Source organism: Chiloscyllium punctatum, chromosome 16 (assembly GCF_047496795.1).
Source record: "Chiloscyllium punctatum isolate Juve2018m chromosome 16, sChiPun1.3, whole genome shotgun sequence".
NCBI classification, from domain to species: Eukaryota; Metazoa; Chordata; class Chondrichthyes; order Orectolobiformes; family Hemiscylliidae; genus Chiloscyllium; species Chiloscyllium punctatum.
Window position 1 is genome coordinate 41563697 of NC_092754.1, and position 22851 is coordinate 41586547.

Here is a 22851-nt window from a genome sequence, read left to right on the forward strand (position 1 = left end):
CTTCGGCGGGGCGGTGTGGACTTGTTGGGCCGAAGGGCCTGTTTCCACACTGTAAGTCATCTAATCTAATCAACTGCAACTGCTGGAAATGTGAAACAAAAACAAAGTGCTGGAGCGTCTGTATCGAGAAAACAGTGCCCTCAGTGTAGGGATATCCACAATGATGTTAGGAAGAGAGTTTCAGGACTTTGACTCAGGAACACTGAAGGAACGTAATACATTTCCAAATCAGGAAAGTATATGGCTTCAAGGGGAACTTGAAGATGATTGCATGTACCTGCTGCCCTGCTCCTTCTATTTGGTAGTAGTTGCAGATTTGGAAGGTGCTGTTGAGGGAGACATGGATCAACATTATACCTTGAAACAGTTTCCCAGAAAATCAGAAGTTTAGATTCAAAAAAGATTAACATGGGAGCATGACCATTACCAATCTTTGCCTTGTAAATAAGAACCAAGAAGGGAAGTGTAGTGTCCAGGTGAAAAATCATCCCACAATTCTCAGAAGAGTGTATTGTGCACAGTTTCAAAGTCAGATTTCCATTCTCTTTCTAACAAACCTTTTCCTTTGTTCTGATTTTCAAGAAAAGGATCTTGGTCTCACGGCTGATATTTATTAATCCATCAGCATCATCAGATAGCAACAATTATATAACATCTTTAGTATAAAACATCTCAGCAATTATTACAGCAAAATCTGACAGCCAGCCAGGGATGAGTGATCAAAAACTTGGTTAACATGGAGGGATTTAAGAAATATTGTGAAGAAGTGAGTTGGCATTTACAGAGAGATTCCAGAGTTCTGTTGGGCTTAGTCTCTGACTGTGCCAGAGGAAATTGGAATTGCTCAATACGCCAAAGATGTAGGAATGCTGAGGTCTTGGTTGGTCTCAAGACTGATGGAAGATCTAGTGAGGGGGAAGAGTGAGGATCAGTGGGATTAAACGCAACGATGAGAACTTTAAACTTGAGGCATTGCTAGAACAGAAGGCACTGCATTAATTGTTTTACAAGGCAAGTGGTTGAATGAGACCGGGTGTGAGTTAGAAGGTGGGAAACTGAGGTTTTGGTGAGCTCAAGTATCTGAAGTGGAAGATAGGAGTATGTTTGGAAGGGATTGGAATCATTAAGTTTGAAGGTAATAAATTTAGGAGTGAGAGTTTCAACAACAGGTGAGCTGAGAAAGAGGTGTGAAGACAGTGTTAATGCAGAGATTGAGGTACTGTGCTGTCAAATTCAGCTGAAGATCAAGTTTCAGATAATAACCTGGGGAGAGGGATAAAATATATGGCAGGGGAATAAAGGTTGTCCCATGAGCTAGAAACACTTGCTGTTGTCTTTCAGATACTTAATTTAATTTGTACTCATCCAATACTGCATGCATCACAACAGTGTGACAAATTATAGACTGTGGGATTGAGAGTGGAGGTGGTTCAGTTATGCAGATGACAATATAGTCATTATTTCATTGCTGTTTGTGGGAGCTTGCTGTGTGCTCATTGACTGTTACATTTCCTTCATTACTACAGCCTGCTACAATGCATCAGATGTGAAGCATCTTGAAGCATCCTAAGGCCATGACACATGCTAAATAAATGAAGATTTTTCTTCAATCTTTCTACAACTTCCCTACCCATGTCTTTTCCATTGGTAGACATCATAGGAAAGGGGGTATTTTTCAAGTGACCCTGGAGAGGTTCAGCATTTCTCTCTCTCTTTTTGTTCAATTTTTGCCCTGCTTCTCAGGTATTTCAAAATTTGCCCTCTATAATCATTTCTTAATACAAATTTGAATACAGCTGTTTTGTTTCTAAGTTGCTGTCTTCTTCTTCCCCGTCCCATTCTTGAAGTCTTAAAAGAACTATTTTAATGATTCACTGCCAAGATAATGCATATGTGCAGAGCGTAAAGTCTTTACATTCTAAATTTACAACCTGAATGGGCTTCACAAAGTTCCTCTTACATTTTGTTTTAGCTTATAACTCCGCTTAGCATGAGATTGATTCAAGCCTGGCTATGCTGGCATTAAAGATGGAACTCCTAAAGTTTGTGGATGCTAGGTCAATTGAAACTTTCAGAAACTCGAATAGCTTGGTTTTCGTTGGTGTGAAGGCATTAAGCAATTTGGGACAAAGCGTGTTTAGCCAGTTGAGGTATGGATCAGCCATGAAAGACTGAATGGTTTCCTCCTGTTGCTAAGCGCAGCTCAAAGTCCCTGAAGTATGATTTGAGTTACCATTCCAGTCGAAGCTTGGAAGATTAATTTGAAGCCGAAATCAGAGTAAGTTGATTCTTTAGTTATTAAATATAAATTGGCAGGCAGCATGGCCAAGTGGCCTGAGATGCTTGAAGATTAAGGCTCTAGTCTTTTTAAGGAAAAGGGTCTTGTGGTGCATTCATAGTGTCCCTGTCTGAGCCAGGAGGCCTGGGTTCAAGTCCACCTACTCCAGAGGTGTGTAATAACCTCCTCTGAACAGACTGATTAGGAAATATGAATTGGTATAGGCTGTGCAGTTGGGATAGTTTCTGTGTTTTATTCAGATAGTGATAATCCTGTTTGGCTTTGCTGCTGACAGTCATTGGAAAATTCTATTAACCTTGCTTGCATCTCCAGATCCTGAAATTGAAAAAGTCGAATAAAAGCAATTTTCCTGGTTGTTCTATTAATATTCAGCATGCTTTCAAACTGTTTGGTGGACCATGTTTCATAATGAATCAATTTTGACTGGAAATTATGTGATCTACTTACCTTAGCTGAACTCAAAATAACCAGACCATATTTTTTGAACCTGTTAGAATTTGTGTGCACCATAGAGTTTTTGTTTTGTTTGCATTGATGCTGGGTTGAGTGGAGCTGTGTGCTCAGCAGTAGGAAGAATTTTGTAAGTTCTAAATAACATGCAAAATTCCATTAATCAGAAAGACCCATCTTTGACTGAGGACCAGCTGAGGAAAGATGCAGCCATCTGGGAACTCTTGAGCTCCTCTTCACCACTTCCTAGGGTTAAGCGATCCTCTAAGGTAGCAGTAAAGCTGCATGACACAGTGTGGAGCATGAATTTTACCATGAATGTTACAAGCTGTTTGTAGAGTAGATTTGAGCTTGTCCATTCCCTCAGCCTAATGCACAAGGTTATCTCCATTTATGTGATTTGCATTTTCATAATTCATTTATTCCTCTCTCCCCACTTCGAAAGAGTATAGTAAAATTAATTAGTCAATACCCAACCTATTATTTCCCTTGTATTTAATTACTTTGCATGTGTACTGTACTGTAAGGAGGGGAATTAATTAACTGAATTGTTACTGGCCCAAATCAATTTATGTAGGGATTGAATGATACAGGTGGGATTCAACCACAATACATAATACAAGAGGACATGCATCATTTTTGTATGGAGCAATCTGGTTTAGGTTCTAGTACCAATTATTCAAGAAACCTCCTGAAGAATTTAAGTAGTCAGGTGTTATGGAAGCAAACATTACAGAGGGAGATCATTCCATCCATTGTACCTGTGACAGCTCTGTGAATAGGTAGTCTCTTAGTCCCGCTCTCATTATTTGACCTGCAACTCTTTTCTTCTCCAAGTGAATATCCAACTTGGTTTAGAAAATTATTGAATGTACTTTAACGCAGCATATTCCAGATTATTGATTCTCAGTATTTGAAAATAATTCTTCCCCTGTCACCTCTGGTTTTCCTGTCAGTCATTTAAACCTGAATCCCTTGGTTTCTGCCTCTCCTGCCAATGGAAATGGTTTCACCCAATTTGCTCTGTGCAACCTCCTCATAACTTCGGCCACTTCATAAATTGTCCCTGGGACCTCCTTTGCACTAAGACTAACAATCCCAGTCTCTCCACATGACTGCAATTCCCTCACCTTTGGTACCATTCGGGTGACTGGTTGTGTTGTTTGTGAATGGTAATGATCTGCATTGATAGCGATGAAGGCACTACAGGTGAGCCTTGACAAAATTGGAGCCAAGGTATTACATCGATCTGTCAAGATTGGATCTCAGAGTGATGCATGAAAAGGATGAATTAGTACAACAGTAACCCTACTAATGGTTTTTCAGCATGATTTAGTCTTTCAATTATATTTTGATCTTAACCCTATGGTTTAATTCTTGGGGTAAGTTGGACAGTTAACAGCAGATTGAAATCCTTCAAAGGGCAGCAATGTCTGTGGGCTGCAGCAATTTAGATAAATGCATGAACCAATTCAAAACCAGAAATAAAATGTATAGAACTGTTTATGAAAGCAAACTGCACAGCTAATCATCCTTGCCCATGCTATGATTTTACGTGCATTATATTGTTAACTGAATGGTGAGCTTATTTTGCAAGTAATTGCATTCAGGTTTTTATTTGATGTAAACATTCTTATAGACAACTTGTTCCTTCACTTCTTTGTAGTCTGTGCCTGATATGGAAGAGCAGAAGCGTATAGATGATGAAGTATGGGCAATTATATCTGGCTTTACTGCTGAGCAGTCGCACAAGCCACCTGTTCATGGTCCCCCGGGTAGCAGGGATCTGTCCAATGCTTCCCGTCCATTATCTCGACTGGCCTCAGCAAGGCCTGCTGGACCACCTGCTCCCTCTTCCTCGCGCAATCCATCTCATTCCATACGCTCATCTTCCTCTTCAAGAGCTACTACTTCCCGTTCTTCTCACCCTTCATCTCTACTTTCTCGTCCTGCCGACTACAAAAAGGTATGGAAACTCAGCAATGGGAACAGGGTCATTTGTTTAAGGAAAGACCTTGAGTTCTGTTTTTAGGTTTAGGAACCACAAAAGGTGAATGCAGCATCTTCCATTTGGTAAGATGCTCAAACAATGTCCAATGGGGAATGCCTGTCTGACTTAAGAGCAATGAACTTGCCAGTTTGCAAGTATCTTCGTGTACAGTATAGAGGGTTCCATTGACAACTTATAAGAGTTGAATAGTTGAGGCAGGCAGTGGTCTTGGCATGTCTGGCAGGTTGATTGTATTTGAAGTAGTCTAATGGCAAAATGGTGGTGTTAGCTTACGAAGACCCTGCTTTAATTGTATATAACATTGTTTCTATTCCTCAACCTCTGGATCACTGAGGTGCTTCCACCAGAAAGAAAATGAGAAGATGGTCAACTGGAATAAAGATTAATGGAAACATTGAGCAGGCCAGGCAGCATTTCAGGAGAAATAGAGTTAACATTACAGATTGGTGACTTTTTACCAAAACTAGACTCAGATCAGATTGTAAATTAATATCGAGACAGAATGTGTGGATGAAGGAACAAAGTGATAAGCAGGAGAGAAGAAATGGCACAAGGATGATGATGCAAGGCGTAAGAGTTTGGTAAAGAAATAAAAGATCGATGTAGAGAACCTGTAAGCACCAATCACGGAATTGTCAGTGGCTTATTACTCTTGGGTTTTACAGTAGCGGTTTTATTCAAATTTAAATTGCAGTGAGTTACGCAGGACAGACGTTGACAGGTTTTGATGATGTAAATTGGGGCACACTTTTTATTACAATGCTAGTCAGTAACACGATTGCTGGGTAATGTGGAAGGATAAATAAAAGAAGCAAAGAACCAGGAAAGACGTGAAAATTTATACCTGGAGTTTTTGTGGTTGCCAAAGTGCTGTCTGATTGAATCTGGTTTCTGTCACGTACAAAAGGGAATCGAGGAATGATACAGTGCTTTGGAGAAAGAACCGGAACATGGAACTGTAATCAGATAGCAAGCAGGGCCAAGATCTGGCTTTGCCAGTAGTTGGTGATGATTTGTTCAGCTAGTACATGTTCTCAACCACCAGTGTGCTGAGGCCTCAGCCTGAGATCTTGCATACTACAGAGGAGCGGCAAGTTGTATGACTTGTCCATGCCCATGATATTCCTCAGCTGACTGCCTCCTGTTGGGCTGCCGTGACCCATGTTTTGTGTAAATACCAGTCATAAAGTCATAGAGCTGTACAACATGGAAACAGACCCTTCGGTTCAACTCATCCATGCTGACCAGATATCCTAAATTATTCTATTACTATTTGGCACTTATCTCTTTATTCATGTATGCATCCAGATGCCTTTAAAATGTTGTAATTGTACAGCCTCCACCACTTCCTCTGGCAGCTCATTCCATGCACGCAACATCCTCTACATGAAAAAGTTGTTTCTCAGGTCCCTTTTAAATCTTTCTCCTCTCACCTTAAATCTGTGCCATCTAGTTTTGGACTCCTCTATCCTGGAGAAAAAAAAACCTTGGTTATTCACTCTATCCATGATGTTAAAAATTTTGATAAGCTCATCCCTCTGCCTCCGATGCTGTAGGGAAAACAGCTCCAGTCTATTCAGTCTCTTCCTATGGCTCAAACCCTCCAACCCTGGCCACATACTTGTAAATCTTTTCTGAACCCTTTCAAGTTTCACAACATCCAACAACATGAATCAGGGAAGGATTTTTTCCACTGAGGGATTGCATTCACATCAGCGATTATTTTCATCCCCTTGTTTGGAGAACAATTCGATACGTAGAAAGTACTACACTCAGCTAAAGTACCACCAGCACATGCAGTCTGAACAGATTATGTAATCAGGATTTTGCAAGAACTTATTGATGAGAAATTTTGAATTCTAGTTGTCAGCTTTGGGTGTGAGAAGTGTTAATTCTGATGGTGAGTGCTTTGAGTGAGTCATGATGCAGGACAGGAAAGCTCGGGGCTTAATTACTTTGCTTTTTGAATATCTGCTGTCATCTTCAAGAGCAACATCTGGCTGGGAAGGAGGAAGTGGGTGTGTAGTTTGCTCATCATCCTGGAAAATGTACACTGGTATAGAGAATTAGGTTTCTTTGTATGATCTCTTGGCAAGGGGACTTATTGGGAAGACGAATGTAAACATTCTCTTACCTGAGGCAGGGAAGGGGAGAAAGATGGAAGTTTAAAAGAATATGTTAGTGTTGTTCTTCATTTGTATGTTGAAATGGCGTTTGCTTTTAACTGAACCAGTTACATTACAAATGAGTTAAATTGAGTGTTGATTTTCTCTGCATGCACCAGCAGATGAGAAACATTCCTCAGACCCCTTCACTGCAAACTCAGGAATCGTCAAACCTAATTTCTTCACCCATGTCGGGCCCAAGGTCTGGAGGTTTTGAGAAGGTAGCCACAGTTGGCTCATGCATGGAATGTTGTGGCATCCTTGTGACCACATGCATGTCTAAGGTGTGAGTGTTTTCAGAAAGCAGCCTGTTGGACCACAAATTCAAGGCCATTGGAATAGGTTCCCAGTCAGCCCAAGGAACTCATCAGTGTGCCTGAGTTTGTAGATGTTGTAGCTATTCACCCTGCAAATTGGTTCAAGATGGATTTAAAACAGCAACAAAACATCAGCATGTTTGTGTTCAAAGTAACATTGTGTAGAAAATAGCTGAGAATGCTGCCAAATGTAAACCGTCCTGCATGAATCTTTGATATACTCATGAACCTGCTGCTGAGTATAGTTGTCTTCATTTAACTACTTTTGAGTCTTAATTGGAACTCGCATGTACACAGCTTTGATGTGATTGGTTCAAAGGTGTAGTGTGTGGGCATGAGCTCTCCTGATACACAATGGCATTTGTGAATTATTATAAATGGGACCCATTGAGGCAGTGCTCTTGCATCCCTTGCACATAAGCAAATATACAGTTTGTCAAATGTTCCAAGTATGGGAAGTTTTTCTGCTGGTCACTGTTGCTTCCTGGACTTGCTATCAAAGATATTTTTGCCATAATGTGTCAGGCATCTTTAAGTTTCCTGGTAAAAGCAGTTTGATGCCTGTTATCACATTTTCCATTTATTGCTATATCAACGTTGGAAGAAAGACAGGCCAGTAAGTGTAACTGGAAGGCAGCATAAGTTTGTCAAAGGATATTTATATTTAATTGGTTTCCTGAAGGAATACATAATTGTGTAGTGGTTTCAGAAAGTTTTCTTTTCGGCAAGGAAGTGAAACAGCCAAGAAACTTAACAGGATTTCCCTAACCCTCTTTGGAACAAAAAACAAAGGCTTCATAAAAACAAATTGACTTCCCATTCAGATGTCTGTCAAGATTTGCAATAGCCATTTCTGTCATCGCACCTTGCATTCCAAAGGGGCTAATCACAAGTGGAACTTGGCTGGAAATCTGCCAAACCCAAAAAGAATTAGGTCAACTGAGAACATTTAGCAGATTTACGTTATGTAAATGGAAAATCCCAGCTAAGGTTCCACTCTCTAATGCCAAAACTGATGGGGAATCCTGTTATTATTCATCTTTAACTGTTATTGTAGATTGTCCACACCTTTTTGATTTCCAAGAACCTCAGTAAGGGCAGGAATGTTTCCTCCTTTGGTTAATTTTTACTATGCATTCAAGTAGTAAGTAGCTTGGATTTCAGAAGACAAGGAAATTGCAGATTGATGGAACATTTTCTCAAATGGAGGAGAAGTTGAAGACAAATAGTTTTTTTTAGGTATGTTCTATCTTTTGTCCTCCCCACTGCCACACAACAGGCTGGTGGGCCTTGTATTCCCAGAGAGAAAACTGAAAAGCCAATAACATTTGGAAATGGACATACTTGTCGTACAGGAGCTCCACTTTGCAGTATACAAGTCAGATCAGTATGTGTCATTCATCAATTCTGTTGAATCTCCTTTTGGGAATGATTATAAATCAGCCTTATATTTCTTAAGGCCATTGTTGCATTAGTCCTCAGAATGGAAGAATGAGATCATCCTACGTAGCGTCAGATGGTCCACCCTCTGCTAACCAAATGGGTAAGATGGTGCTGGAAGAGCAAGCAGAGAACAATTTTCCAAGACTCGCAAGGGAAAGCTTCGCAAGCTTGTGGCTGCCGAACATTCTGACACTCCCACTCTGCGATTTTCTCCACTTTGCACGTGGCCACACTGTTCTTCTGTCATTGGGGAAGGCTTTGCATGTCAGTCATGTTGAAACTCTGTGGCTCTCTTTGTGAACCTTGGAGTGTCCTTGAGCATGTTGTCAGGTTATTGTGCATGTCTGATGATCAGCTGACCAAAATTGCAAATAAATTCTATAATTCAAAGTTTGTGAGAAGATTTGTATCTCGGGTGCTCGTTGTTGTGGTTCTGTTCACCGAGCTGGGAATTTGTGTTGCAGGCGTTTCGTCCCCTGTCTAGGTGACATCCTCAGTGTTTGGGAGCCTCCTGTGAAGTGCTTCTGTGATCTTTCCTCCGGCATTTATAGTGGTTTGAATCTGCCGCTTCCAGTTGTCAGTTCCAGCTGTCCGTAGAAGTGCCCGGTATATTGGGCCAAGGTCGATGTGCTTATTGATTGAATCTGTGGATGAGTGCCATGCCTCTAGGAATTCCCTGGCTGTTCTCTGTTTGGTTTGTCCTATAATAGTAGTGTTGTTCCAGTCAAATTCATGTTGCTTGTCATCTGCGTGTGTGGCTACTAAGTATAGCTGGTCGTGTCGTTTCGTGGCTAGTTGGTGTTCATGGATGCGGATTGTTAGTTGTCTTCCTGTTTGTCCTATGTAGTGTTTTGTGCAGTCCTTGCATGGGATTTTGTACACTACATTGGTTTTGCTCATGCTGGGTCTCTGGTCCTTCGTTCTGGTGAGTTGCTGTCTGAGAGTGACTGTTGGTTTGTGTGCTGTTATGAGTCCTAGTGGTCGCAGTAGGACAGCCAGACTACTGCGACCACTAAGACTCATAACAGCACACAAACCAACAGCCACTCTCGGACAACAACTCACCAGAATGAAGGACCCGATAACCAGCATGAGCAAAACCAATCTGGTGTACAAAATCCCATGCAAGGACTGCACAAAACACTACATAGGACAAACAGGAAGACAGCTAACAATCCGCATCCATGAACACCAACTAGCCATGAAACGACACGACCATCTATCCTTAGTAGCCACACACGCAGATGACAAGCAACATGAATTTGACTGGAACAACACTACTATTATAGGACAAGCCAAACAGAGAACAGCCAGGGAATTCCTAGAGGCATGGCACTCATCCACAGATTCAATCAATAAGCACATTGACCTGGACCCAATATACTGGCCACTGCTACGGACAGCTGGAACTGACAACTGGAAGCGGCAGATTCAAACCACTATAAATGCCGGAGGAAACATCACAGAAGCGCTTCACAGGAGGCTCCCAAGGACTAAGGATGTCACCTAGACAGGGGATGAAATGTCTGCAACACAAATTCCCAGCTCGGTGAACAGGACCACAACAAATTCTATAATTAAAAACTTTTGGTAATAATTATCTAATCAAACAGAATCTATGGATGGCTGAAATCATTAGCGTTTCAGGGTGATGATCTTTCAGCAAAAGTGCCTGTCTTGCCATTGAGTTAACTTCTGATTTGTTCATTTTGCTTATTTGTATAGGTTTTTCCTAAAAGCGCAGTAAATCTGATGTACTGTTAAAATTTGGTTCCTGTAGAAAGACTTAGAAGGTTCAATTAATCCCATAGAAGTCTCTTGTGAAAACAATCTCTTTGTATTTTGTCAGCTAGGAATGGTTAGACTCAGCTTTCTGAACAAAGCCTGGATATGGAATCCCAGAGTGTGTCCTTGAATGTGCATTTGCCTGTGGCTCTCTATCCACTTTTTCTATTCACCTTGTGTCTGCCTTTTTCCTATCCTAGCATTCTCTGCTTTACAAGGGTTTCAGCCTCCTTCCTGAAAGCAATTACTATTGGCGTCTACCTCACCAATACCTGGGGAACAAGGTAACCAGTATTTCCAGTAGTGAATAGAAGCTAAAGTTTTGCACAGTTGTACTTTGGGAAATATTTCCAATTGGTAAGAGTTATGTGTGTATTACTAATTTAACATGACAAAGCCTTTGTGTATGCTTTTTGAAAAGAAATATACTGGTAAGTTGTGGTCAATGATTTGGTGGAGAAAGTGTTTTAAAGTGTCTGGTTCTCACTTCAGATTCCCTGTTAGCAGTCAAAAAGCTCTTGAGTTCAGCTGTTGCATTTCTACAGTCAGCATTGATTGAGGAACCAAGAATTTTCGGTGTCAGTTTTGCAAAAATTGTTGTTGATCATCAACAAGACAAGAATGAAGTGTTGACTGGAAAGCCTTTGTTAAAAATGCTGGCCTTTGTGTTGCCTGATAGAGAACACGGTAGCTGGCCAATAAGACTGAAGAACGGTGCTTTGTGGTGATGGATGGAATGGCTCAGGACCAATGAAGTAACTGGGGAATCCAGTGAGATCAATGACTTATTTTTCCAGTAGCAAAGTCTTTCTTCTCCAGTGTATTGACATTTAATAAATCACATTAAGGTTTGCTACTTTCTTTATTGATGTTAAAAGAAAGGGTTGGTGGGTATTACTTATATTGGAACACATCAAGGATTAACTGTAACAGTAAGAATGGTATAAGAGCTATAAAACTGAGTAAGTCAATAAACTGTTTCTGCTTGTGGGAGAGTCTGGCACCAGCAGGCATAATCTCAATTACAGATTGCATATTTAAAACAGAGACAAAGAAGAATATCTTCCTGAGGGTAACGTGTCTGTGGAATCCTTTACACACAGGGCTGTCAAGGCTAGGTCATTAAATGTATTCAAGGCTGAAACAGACAGATTTTCGTTCAGTAGGAAATGAAGGCTTATGCAGAAAAGGCAGGAAAGTAGAGTTGAGGATTATCAGTTCAGCCATGATCTAATTGGGCAGCAGAGGCTCAATGAGCTAAATGGCCTGTTCTATTCCTACACCTCTGGTCTTATTGTCAATGATGAGGTATGTGTCTTAGTTTCTGTCTCATCAGCCAGCTGGGATTTTATTAACAATATGTATAGTATCTTGTTGTCCTCAACCCAGAGAGTTGGTTGAAAATTGACATTGCAATTCATTGTCTAGCCAAGTCTCGAGCTCCTTCTAACCACTGAAGTAATCAATATCAAGTCATCCCATTACTGACTTCTAAGATCCCTCTGCTTGAGAATAGAGAGGGATTCCTTTCCTATGGAAGTGGGATGGTTCGACTTATAGTTATTAACCTGGAGTGGCATGGGTGGCCTAGTGGTTAGCGCTGCTGCCTCACAGCGGCAGTGAACCTGGTTTGATTCCACTCTAGGGCGACTGTCTGTGTGGCGTTTACGCATGCTTTCTGTGCCTGCGTGGGTTTCCTCCCGCAGTCCAGAAATGTGCAGATTAGATGGATTGGCCACGCTAAATTATCCATAGTCTCCAGGTATGTGCAGTCGAGGTGGGTTAGCCATGGAAAATACAGGGATAGAGTAGGAAGGTGGGTCTGGGTGAGATGTTCTTCAGAGGGTTAGTCTGATTTCAATGGACCTAATAGCCTGCCGTAGGGTTTCTATGATTCGATACATCAGTCGGAGAAACTACAGCGATAATCAGCAGATCAAATAGTTCACCTTAGTACACTACGTATTAGCAACAAATTATAATTATGGTGCATACAGGATCATACAATATAATTGATAGTTTGATAACCCAGATTAATTTATCCTAATTTACCAATCGATGCATCAAGAAATGCTTTTTTAAAGAAGTGGTTATAGTCAAACTATGAATATTTCTAGATAATCCCAGACTCTGCCAACATATAACAAAGCTTATATATATGTTAGTAGAAAATTCTGAGTCTGTATTTATGCTTGAGTAATTGACCACATTTATGCAAAAGGTCTTCAGTTAACAGGATTAAATCACAACTGGTTTTTGCTTTACTACCCATCATTCCAATAACAGATGCCTGACCCGAAGCAATGCAGAGGAATAAATGTGCTACAAAATTTAGTATTCTTGGGCAAGTTCCAGTTCATTCAGCTCATTTTTGCCATTGCCTAACTCAATTAAGGCTGGATAATTTTTGAAAAATCTGTGGTCAAGGCTGCTGCACCATGCACATCCAAAGCAACAGAGGAACAATGTGATGATCCCCAACCTTGAACTTACACTATAAGTGGTTTGGATGAAGATTCACAACTATTCACTTCCAGTTGAGCAATCTTGCATATAAGATAAGAAACATGTAAAGATATCCTTTTTGGACATCTTCAGGTCACTTTTAGAGCTTTGTATTAGGTTTGTGCTTGTAATCTGTATTTGTTTGTCAGTCTGAGGACATAATTCTCAGCTGCATATGGATTTTTATGGGGATGTATTTTGAACAGCAGTTTCACTTAACATGGCGATTTTCTGGAATGTAATTATCACTTCAATCAAGAACTACCTGCATAGGAAATAATGGAAGAAAAGTAACACATGTCATAGTTTACTTTAAGTAATGTCTAAAAGAATGCAACAGTCAGGGAAGATTGAATTGGCTGGGGTTTTTGTTCAGCGACAGGTAAAACTTCGAAGACACCAAAACAAGTTTTTAAAATTATAAAGGGATTCACAAGAACAGAAGTAGCCCATTCCGCTTCCTGAGCTTGCTCTACCATTCAATTAGATTATGGTTATTGTATATCTGAACTCCATTTAGCTGCTTAGCTTCATGTTCCTCAATACCCTCAGAAAACTAAAATCAATAGATAGCAATTTTGAAATTTTAAATTGGTTTCCCTGCAGCTTCAAGAGTTTTTTGAGTAGGACGAGTATTCCACATTGTCACGAGAGTGAAGTAATTTTTGATGTCAACTCTCTACCTCTAGTGTAAAGGTTCCTCTCTCATCTCTGTTTTATCTGGGTGAATTGGCAGTTGTCCATCACAGGTTGCTGATGGCCCCTGAACTGTACTAGAATCTGATATTCCATCACAAGCCAACCTGAGTATGCTAGTGGATATTTTGTTTCCTTATGGTCTATGTTTGCAGTCAAACCTAATTACCTTGCCCTAGGGACTAGTTGGAATATATTATGGAGAGGCAACTTTATGAAAGCTAACAGCACAATCTGTACTGACATATTTACATAAGTTAGCCACTGTCTATATTTCACAACTGTTCATGCTGTCAGCTCTGTTGCAGTGGCTGTATAATTATTTAACACCCCTGACAGAGCCAATGATTCCAGCCCTGAGTGAAACACAATGAATGTATCCCTCTCGATAAACATTACTATATGCTTTGAATACGGCTGTTTGCATTTCGCTATGTTGATGTGAGATGACAGGACTTCTTAATAAATATCCTGCAATTAGCATCAGTCCATCATTCTTCCAGTTCCTCAGGCTATCTGTTTGCAACAATCTCTGTCCTAATGGCAGCAATTGCTCATTAATGGAAGACATGAAACTTGCCCAGCTCCATTATCGGTGGGGCACCTGTCTTATTCATTCCACTTCACTCAGCCTCAGCATTCCATAGCCAGTGTTCCACTTCCTGCTCTATGTGACCCTGACCAATCTTCTGGACTCACTGTGAGCAATACCATAGAGGATCACTACATAAGTAATTGAATCCTTAAATAAAGCACTGGAACATTGCATTTTTTTTTTAAAAAATCTATAAATTGCTAATATTGATACCTTTCTAGTTGCACAGTTTGTCAGCAACTTGTAAAATTGGTCATTATATTTCTGCAGACATGAACTTTGCTGTAGTGTCTGACTTTGTTAAATCCAAGATGTGCTGGTGATTATTAGTTCATCCTCTCTGCTCCTGATTAAGGTGTAGTGCTAATCCAAGTGTTCTATCTGTATGAAGCCGCCTTATAATTCCTTCTTCATTTTACACAGGTGACTTCCTATGGTGGACTCCTTCGGTACACACTCTCCTACGATGCAGGTTACCGTGGTTCCTCAGTACCAGATGCTGATGTACAGATCATTGTAAGTGACTGAAATTGCCCAACTGGGAGATGTAAGTTAGTAGGAATTAAGGAAACCATTCGTGAAATGTTTGGGTTCCCACTATGTCTCTTCTTGGGAATGCCAAGTTTTGGGGTCTAGCATTCTGTTAAGAGATCAGCATTTCAGTGTTAGATGCACAAGCTTTTGAATCCATGGAATTTCACTACCTCAGTATTTTCTGACCTAGGATGGATAGAATCCTTCTTTCAAGGAGGATGCACTCATGATAAAGCCCAATTCTTTAAATGTATATGGCTAATGATTTCTGAACTATCACGAGGGAACTACCCTTGGAGCTGTCCAGAACCCTGCAGCATAGTGCTCGTTAAGGTCACTTCTGGTCCTTTGAGTTGTACTTCTTCAGGATTTATCTCTCACTCCTTTTTGAGTCCCACCTTTTGAATATTGGGTAGATTTTCTTTATTTTGTTCTTAAATTTTTAAATTTTTTCCTCGTTTTTCTTTGTTTGTTGCCACATTGTGTCAGTGAAGGATTTTGATAGAAAGATGCTAATATGTGCATTCTCATCCAGCAACATTACAGTGATTTACGGTGTGTTATGTGTAAGAACAGGCATTTAACTCTGACTAAATGTGAGCCATCTCAGGATATGGGGTACAGTGAAAGGATTGACTTGTGAGAGATGAGGAGTTAATATGGGAGAGATTTGCAGGTAACATTACATGGTGCAAGATCTTGAGCCATTTGTGGTCAATACTTCCACATTGCTGTTAGGGAAGGAGTTCCAGCATTTTGAACCAGCGACATTGAATGAACTACGATATATTTCCAAGTGAATAGTTTATATGGAAACTTGTAGCTGGTGGTTTTCCCATGTCTCTGATCAGTCATAAAGCCTTGATAAGTTGCTGCAGTACTTCTCGTTGGTAGTGCATATACCTGCCACTTTGTGTTGGTGGTGGATGGAATGAATCTTGAACTTGAAAGCATGTCATAGGTACATGTTTTACTTGGGTGCACCTCTTTGAAGAGTCCACACTAAAACTTCGGCAAAAGTTGTTCTTTGGCCTTTTGAAGGCGTTTTGTACTTCATTAAGGGCATTCACTGCCAAATAGAGAAGTCTTTGAACCAACATTTGTGGTTTTATGATAAATATAATAGAATCGTTGCACAGTGCTTTTAACAGAATTGTAATTGGATTGTACATTCTCAATGCCATACGATTGTTTATCTGACAATGCTTATGTGATCTTTCAGGGCAATGACATTACCTTAGTGACCTACCACCATCACTCACTTCAACCAAGAGAGATACAGTCCTTTGAGATCATGTTCAAAGAGGTAAATTTTGAGAATTCTGTTTCAGCATTCTTCCACTAAACTGACATTGTAAAATCAAGTTTATTTATATAATGGAGGTGAATTGCAGCTTAGGACTTAAAAGGTAACATTTGAACTGACATTGGATAGGAAGGAGTGTACAGTAATAGAAAGCAAAAGGCTGAGCCAGATTAATCCTGTCTTTTTCTGATGGATTAATGCAACTATTAACCTCCCCTTAATGACTTTGCATTTTCACCTTTCCAGTTGACTCCAAATTCCATCGCTACTGCTACTATTGGTGCCCTTCCTGGCATGTTGCTCCACAAGGCTCAAATAAAAACTGTAACAGGAGAAACTCAGCAAGTCAGGTAGCATCTCTGGAGAGAGAATAGTGCTAATATTTTGAATCTGATGACTGTCCTTCAGAACAAACTCCATAGGGCTATTGTTCATGGGTAGAAGGATTTTGCCTGGTTTCCATTTTGTTCTCAACATCTTAATTTTGAATTTGGAACTGTGGGTGAAGGTCAGTGGCTTAGTTGGCTTTCCAGCTGGAGTGTGGTGTACAGTTATATTAAAGGCACCATTCCAAATCCTGTACCAGCTCTATGTTTTACATGGAGTGAGTGCCCCTCAAGTTTTATATAACCACGCCTCTCTCTTGCTCTCTAATGGAGAAGAGTGTGTATGGTGCCCTCAAGGACTATGGCTAATTACCATTGCCATAAATACTTGAGCCCTCTACCATGCCGTGCAAGGTTGTGGAGTACGCCACAAATAAGTATAATACTTGCGAAGTCAAGATTTCGGGGTTGTCTGATTTAAAAACATCTTATTGGGAAAGGGGGAATTTAACAGTACCCCCTTTACGTGGAGCGGGGGTAGAAATATAAAATTGTTTGGGTGGGTAATCCATTGCCTTCACACTCACCCGATCTTTTCTCCATAATTTGTTGGGTCAGGCACCCATTTCGCTGCCCACTCTTATATCTACTAAACCCTTAACTCTCCAATTAATTACCACATACCTCTTAAGTCCTGATCTACCCAATGAAGGGCTTGAATCCAATGCTATGAAATGTTTGGCACTAAAAGGCAGGTGGGAATGGAAAGGCAGATTTTCCACAAAAGTTGGTGAAAAGGTGTGAAGGGAGCGAGGGTGCCTCCTTCAGAGAGTATTTTTGAGTGTTGAGGCACCCCCTCATAAGATTGTAACTCCACCATAGTATATCCCTGCCTGGCTTTGAAAATACACACACACACCCACTTATTCCAATAAGCCCCCGAAAACATAGGGTAGAGGATTTCCACCCCCACTCCATAATCTCCCAAAATGCTTGCCAGATTGTGTTATGTTAGAGTGAGAAAATGTCCATAAATAAACAGTGCATTTCAACAACTGGATGCCTGTTTACTCATGGTGAGTCTAATAATGGAATTTCGGATTAGTACAGTGAGTGTTGAATTGATAAGCTTGTTAGTTAAGGGACATGCAGAAGATTCTTGTTTGTTCTGTGGGATCTTTTGTATGCGCTTAAATGTACAAAATGTAATGTCTCATTGGAAAGACAGCATCTATAACAGGGCAGGACACCCTCACTGTGACACTGCCTCCATGAGGTGCTGAGATGCTGAAAATGAAGCTTGAACTTTCTAATTGCAGAGTAAGTGATGATAACTGAGCCAATGTAATAAATGTGCTACTGAAAGACACCAACGTATGGTTCATATTTACTTTTGTAACAAAAAAGATCCACAGACAGTGAAGAGGAATGATTCTGTACTGATTTTTATTTGATTGCAAGAAGACTAAAGTGCCTGGAAGAAAGACTAAAAATATCTTTAAGACAAGCTAGGTGAAATCTGGTTGTAACGTCTTGTATGTTTTTAAAATGGGAGATTTGCAGTTTTCCGATCAACCAATGGTGGCACATGTATTACATTGGCTCACTTAGCATCACTCACTTTGCAATTAGAAAGTTCAAGCTTTATTTTCAGATCAGCTTTTAATTTTGCTTCAGTTTGGAGGCTGGGTTTAGATACTGGAAATGCTGGATATGACTTGGATTTTAAGTTTAGTTGTCAGGCAGTGAGGGATTCTAGCTCAAGACTATTCAAGAATCAGAATTGGCAAAATGTGAACCTGGCCCCTGTCTCTCTGCAGCAATTTTGGAAGCGTCCAGATGGTCAGCAAGCCACTCGGGAACATCTCTTGATGGTCCTTGCTGACTTGGATGAGGTCCTCATCCGTGCCACCTACTCGACCGACATGATCTCTGCCAGCCTGTCTGACATGAGCATGGAAATCGCAGTGCCATATTACACTGACCTGGCACAGGCTCTGCAAGTGGAAGAATGTCGTTGTCCCCCAGGATACCGTGGATTGTCCTGCCAGGTGACCATATCGTTGTTTCTCTGACTTACTATAATCTTCTCTCCAAAATGCAACTTATTTCTCGGTCAATGACAGCAGTCTTGTTTTGCAGTGGATCTTAAGCTAATGCACCCATGAAGTGCTTTGAAGCTTTATCAGGCAAAAGCCTAACGCTGAATGACGTGAGGTGTTGAAAGGTATGACCGAGAGCTTGGTCAAGGAGGAAGCTTTTCAGATGTATCATATGTGGGCGGCACAGTGGCACAGTGGTTAGCACTGCTGCCTCACAGCGCTGGAGACCCGGGTTCAATTCCCGCCTCAGGCGACTGACTGTGTGGAGTTTGCACGTTCTCCCCGTGTCTGCGTGGGTTTTCTCCGGGTGCTCCGGTTTCCTCCCACAGTCCAAAGATGTGCAGGTCAGGTGAATTGGCCATGCTAAATTGCCCCTAGTGTTAGGTAAGGGGTAGATGTAGATGTAGGGGTATGGGTGGGTTACGCTTCGGCGGGGCAGTGTGGACTTGTTGGGCCGAAGGGCCTGTTTCCACACTGTAAGTAATCTAATCTAATCTAATAATGGAAGAAAGCAGGTTGGGGAGGTTTGGGAAGAAATTTCAGCGCTCTTAGCTTCAGCAGTTTAAGGCACAACCATGAGTGGAGCAACTAAAATCAGGCTGGTGCAAAAGTCTGGAATTAGAACATCGTAGCTATCTCAAGAGCACCAGGGGATATTATAGGGAGAGAGTGTAGCAAAGAAAAAGATTTGAACATGAGGCTCAGGTCCATACACATTTTCCTTTTAATATTTTCCTTTCATTTTATCTTTCTAATTTTTATTTTAAAACACGTGTTGAGTCACATGTAATGGAGTAAAACAATATATCATGGACAGTGGTCCGTTTTGTAACTGGAGCTGCGGTATCCACAGGAGTAGGTTATCTGGATATTCTACGTTCTAGAAATGAGATGTCTTTTACACGGATCAAAGCCGATGCTCTCATCCATGCTCACCACCAGCATGCTGGGTACTCTGCAAGCAGAGGAGCCCTCACCTCTTCATTGTTTACCTGTGACAAATCCTTGGCAATGAATATCCATTAGTTATTCAGCCGTACGGGTTTGTTGTAGTCAAATGTCACCCAGTTCTTAGGTAGGATACATGCCTATGCTCTTCTAATGGGAGTTGACTGCAGGACCTTCTGTAACGAAGGCTGTATTAGTATAAGTAAACGTGGTACAATAGCCAATCCACCTGCAGGTTACTGTGATATTGGTGCATAAGGCAACCTTTGAAGCCTTAAAATTCCTCCAAAATTGGGGGTAATGTTATATGCTGAGTGGAAAAGTGATCCACCATTGTCTGTGTGGGTCTGCTATATGGGACATGTTCTGTGTTGCCATGCCTTAAGTCACCTTCACAACATGACCTATAGCAACTTCTTGATCCTGTGCCTTCACATAGAGAATACTGGGAAATAAAGCATTCATTTGTGGAGTGACAAATTGAGACAGACCATTAATGTGAGCATAACATGTTTGAGAGTGAGAAGGGTGAGGGGATGGACTTGTATCCTGACTATGTGCAGAAAACATGATTTTTGAGGGTGAGAAAATGGGGTAATCTTACACATTATGTTGACTTGTAAGGTGCAAACTATAGTATTTATTTTTAACGTAGTTCTTTACTGGATTAGTGAAGTAGCTTAAAAAGCAAAACAGAAATAAGTGAGAGAGGTGATAATGAGTGAAGGTGATCTTTTAATGTAGCAAGTTACGATGGTCGGAGTGGCACTGTCTGGAAGATGTTGGTAGCAGATTCATTGTAACTTTCAAAGGAGAAGGGGGTAAATACTAGAATCAGAATAATTTGCAGGGGCTGAGGACAAAAATGGAGTCAGTTGTGTATTTCCTCCAAAGGGTCAATGAGATGAATGACCATCTAATGTGCTATAAGATTTTATGAACCAGTTAAAGATTTTGTTCATCAGCCTCTAAAAGACCATTGGGTTCTGAATGTTGGATCCAAGATCGTTGCTGTTCTAACAAGGTGTTTGAGGAGACCAGCAAGCCATGTGTGTCCCAATGTCAGAATCTAAATTTTTGGTTTCTGCTCAGGTTGTGAAACACAAGCTCCAGTACAATCAAGAAGGCAATTGAATAAATGACTTTGTAATGAATTTGCTGTCCTGTTTCTCTCCTAGGACTGCGCTCCTGGTTACACGAGGACTGGAGGAGGCCTGTACCTCGGAGATTGCAAATTATGTGAATGTAATGGACACTCTGACTCCTGCCACCCAGAGACTGGAGTTTGCTCGGTATTAGTTTCACTATTCATTTCAATGTATTAGTATTTTAGCACAAAGTGAGCTGTAGAAAAACCTCTCTGTCCACTGTTTGCTGAGAAGGTCAACAAGTGCGTCTTTATTCAACAAAAGGGCAACTTACTGGTGCTGTGAAGAAGTGCGTGGAACATAAAAGATGGATGTTCTCATGGTGAAAGTTTGAATGCTTGCACCACATTCACTCTAAAGTATTAATTTTTCAGAGCGTTCTCTCTATCACAGAATCTTGATATGCCTCTGCAGTTCTTCTTATTTCAGTAAATTGCTGTGCCTGCGAAATCAAGATGGTTCTGAGTATGATCTCCAGTGTGTGCTGACCAGTACTGGTGAGGTAGTCCTGTTAGAAAGGGGAATAGTTCCATTGCTGAAATACACTGCCCTTTTAACTGGATTATTGAAGAGCATCTGATGGCAGTATATAATAATTATAGTCATAATGTTTAAAATTATGGGAGCTTTTGTTACATTAAACAAGGAACAGCTGTTTCCATTGGAAGGAGGGTCAGTAAACAAAGGTAATTAAGATCAGAAAGGAAATTTCCTTTTGTTTTTAAACATAGTGAGTTGTTATCATCTTTAAATTGCTGGAAGCAGGTTCAGTAATAGTTTTCAAAGAGGATTTGTATAAGTCATTTGAAAAGAAAATATTTCCAGGGCTGTAGGTAAAGAGCAGGGAGGATGACAATCTCTCATGGAGTAGCTCTCATGGATTATTGGCAGGCACACATGGAGTCAGATGTGTGCTGTATAGTTTAATAAACTAAATGTCAAACAATCCCATGTAAAAACAAAGGGAGTAAAGGAAGATGCTGAAGGATAGGTGATTTATGATATTAGAAACAAATCAATAGTTACCATCTATGTTTGTGCACCACATGCTCAGTGAAATGAAGCCCAGCAGGGCTGAGGTGATTCTAATGCTCCACTTGACTGCAGTGTCCTGCGATTCTGTTGTAAAACACAGCTTTTTCAGCCTATTGTAGCTCTCTGCCTCCTTTCCATGAACGAAACAGCTGTAAAGATTAAATACAGCACTTTTCCCTGGGGAAGCAGGATTATATTCACGGCTGCAGGAAGCAAATATATTGGCTGCAGTACTCGGGTGTTAGTGGAGAAGCAGAACCAGATCAAAATGACTCTGTTTCAGTTGGAAAACTGCATTGAAGCTCGAAAGTAGAGACAATGCAAATGAAATATGATCTTGACTATCTTCAGGCAACTGTACATTCTGAATGTTTTGTAAACCTATATGTTAAAAAGATGAAATTGTTTGATCATTTCCAACTCATTTCTTTTTTACCCTTTTTAATATCGACATGTGTGAGCAGCTGTATCTTTTGTGAAGAAAGCTGTTTTATATATTCTTTGAATTTGTTTACCCTGGAAGGCAGAATCAAAGCACATTACTTTGGCAGAGAGGCCCACCCAATAATGGCCCAGCAACAAGGGCTGCCATCGACTTCACAGGGCAGCGTGAGGCAGTGTATTCCTGCTGTGGAGAAACCCCTAGACGTAGAGCTCTAGATTTGACTGACCCCAGTGCAGGATATGAGAAAGCTTCCTTGAGGCTAGGAATACTGCAGTGAGCAACTCACTTTCTCATTCCCCAGAGTCTGTCCACCATTTACAAGGCACAGTCAGGAGTGTGATGGAATACTCTCCCCTTGCCTGGATGAGTGCAGCCCCAACAACACTCAAGAAGCTTGACACCATCCAGGACTAAGCAGCCTGCTTAATTGGCACCACATCCACAAACATCCACACCTCCATCACCAGCACTCAGTCGTAGCAGTGTGTACTATCTACATGATTCGCTGCAGAAATTCACCAATGATCCTAAGATGGCACCTTCCAAATCCATGACCAGTTCCATCTAGAAGAACTCTACATGGGAATGCAAGTTCCCCTCCAAGCCATTCACCATCCTGGATTGGAAGTATATCGCCATTCCTTCACTGTTGCTAGGTCAGAATCCTGGAATTCCATTCCAAACAGCATTGTGGATCAATCTGTCTCTGGTACTAATGCAGAATGAATATATACTATGTAT

At 40.8% G+C, this 22851-nt stretch overlaps 1 protein-coding gene across 14 annotated transcripts in view; it reads left to right on the forward strand.

Moving 5' to 3' along the window:
* The window catches only part of hspg2 (heparan sulfate proteoglycan 2), a 529465-nt gene that overhangs the window by 305835 nt on the left and 200779 nt on the right, over positions 1 to 22851 (forward strand). For 8 of the 14 annotated variants that reach the window (XM_072586792.1, XM_072586797.1, XM_072586801.1 and 5 more), the window contains 8 exons: positions 2917 to 3018; positions 4416 to 4715; positions 7045 to 7146; positions 10671 to 10754; positions 14690 to 14782; positions 16023 to 16106; positions 18253 to 18483; positions 20661 to 20774. In XM_072586792.1, coding sequence (XP_072442893.1) covers positions 2917 to 3018; positions 4416 to 4715; positions 7045 to 7146; positions 10671 to 10754; positions 14690 to 14782; positions 16023 to 16106; positions 18253 to 18483; positions 20661 to 20774 — 1110 coding nt within the window. The remainder of the gene's footprint in view (positions 1 to 2916; positions 3019 to 4415; positions 4716 to 7044; positions 7147 to 10670; positions 10755 to 14689; positions 14783 to 16022; positions 16107 to 18252; positions 18484 to 20660; positions 20775 to 22851) is intronic. The other 6 variants (XM_072586803.1, XM_072586804.1, XM_072586807.1 and 3 more) reach the window with 2 other exon arrangements.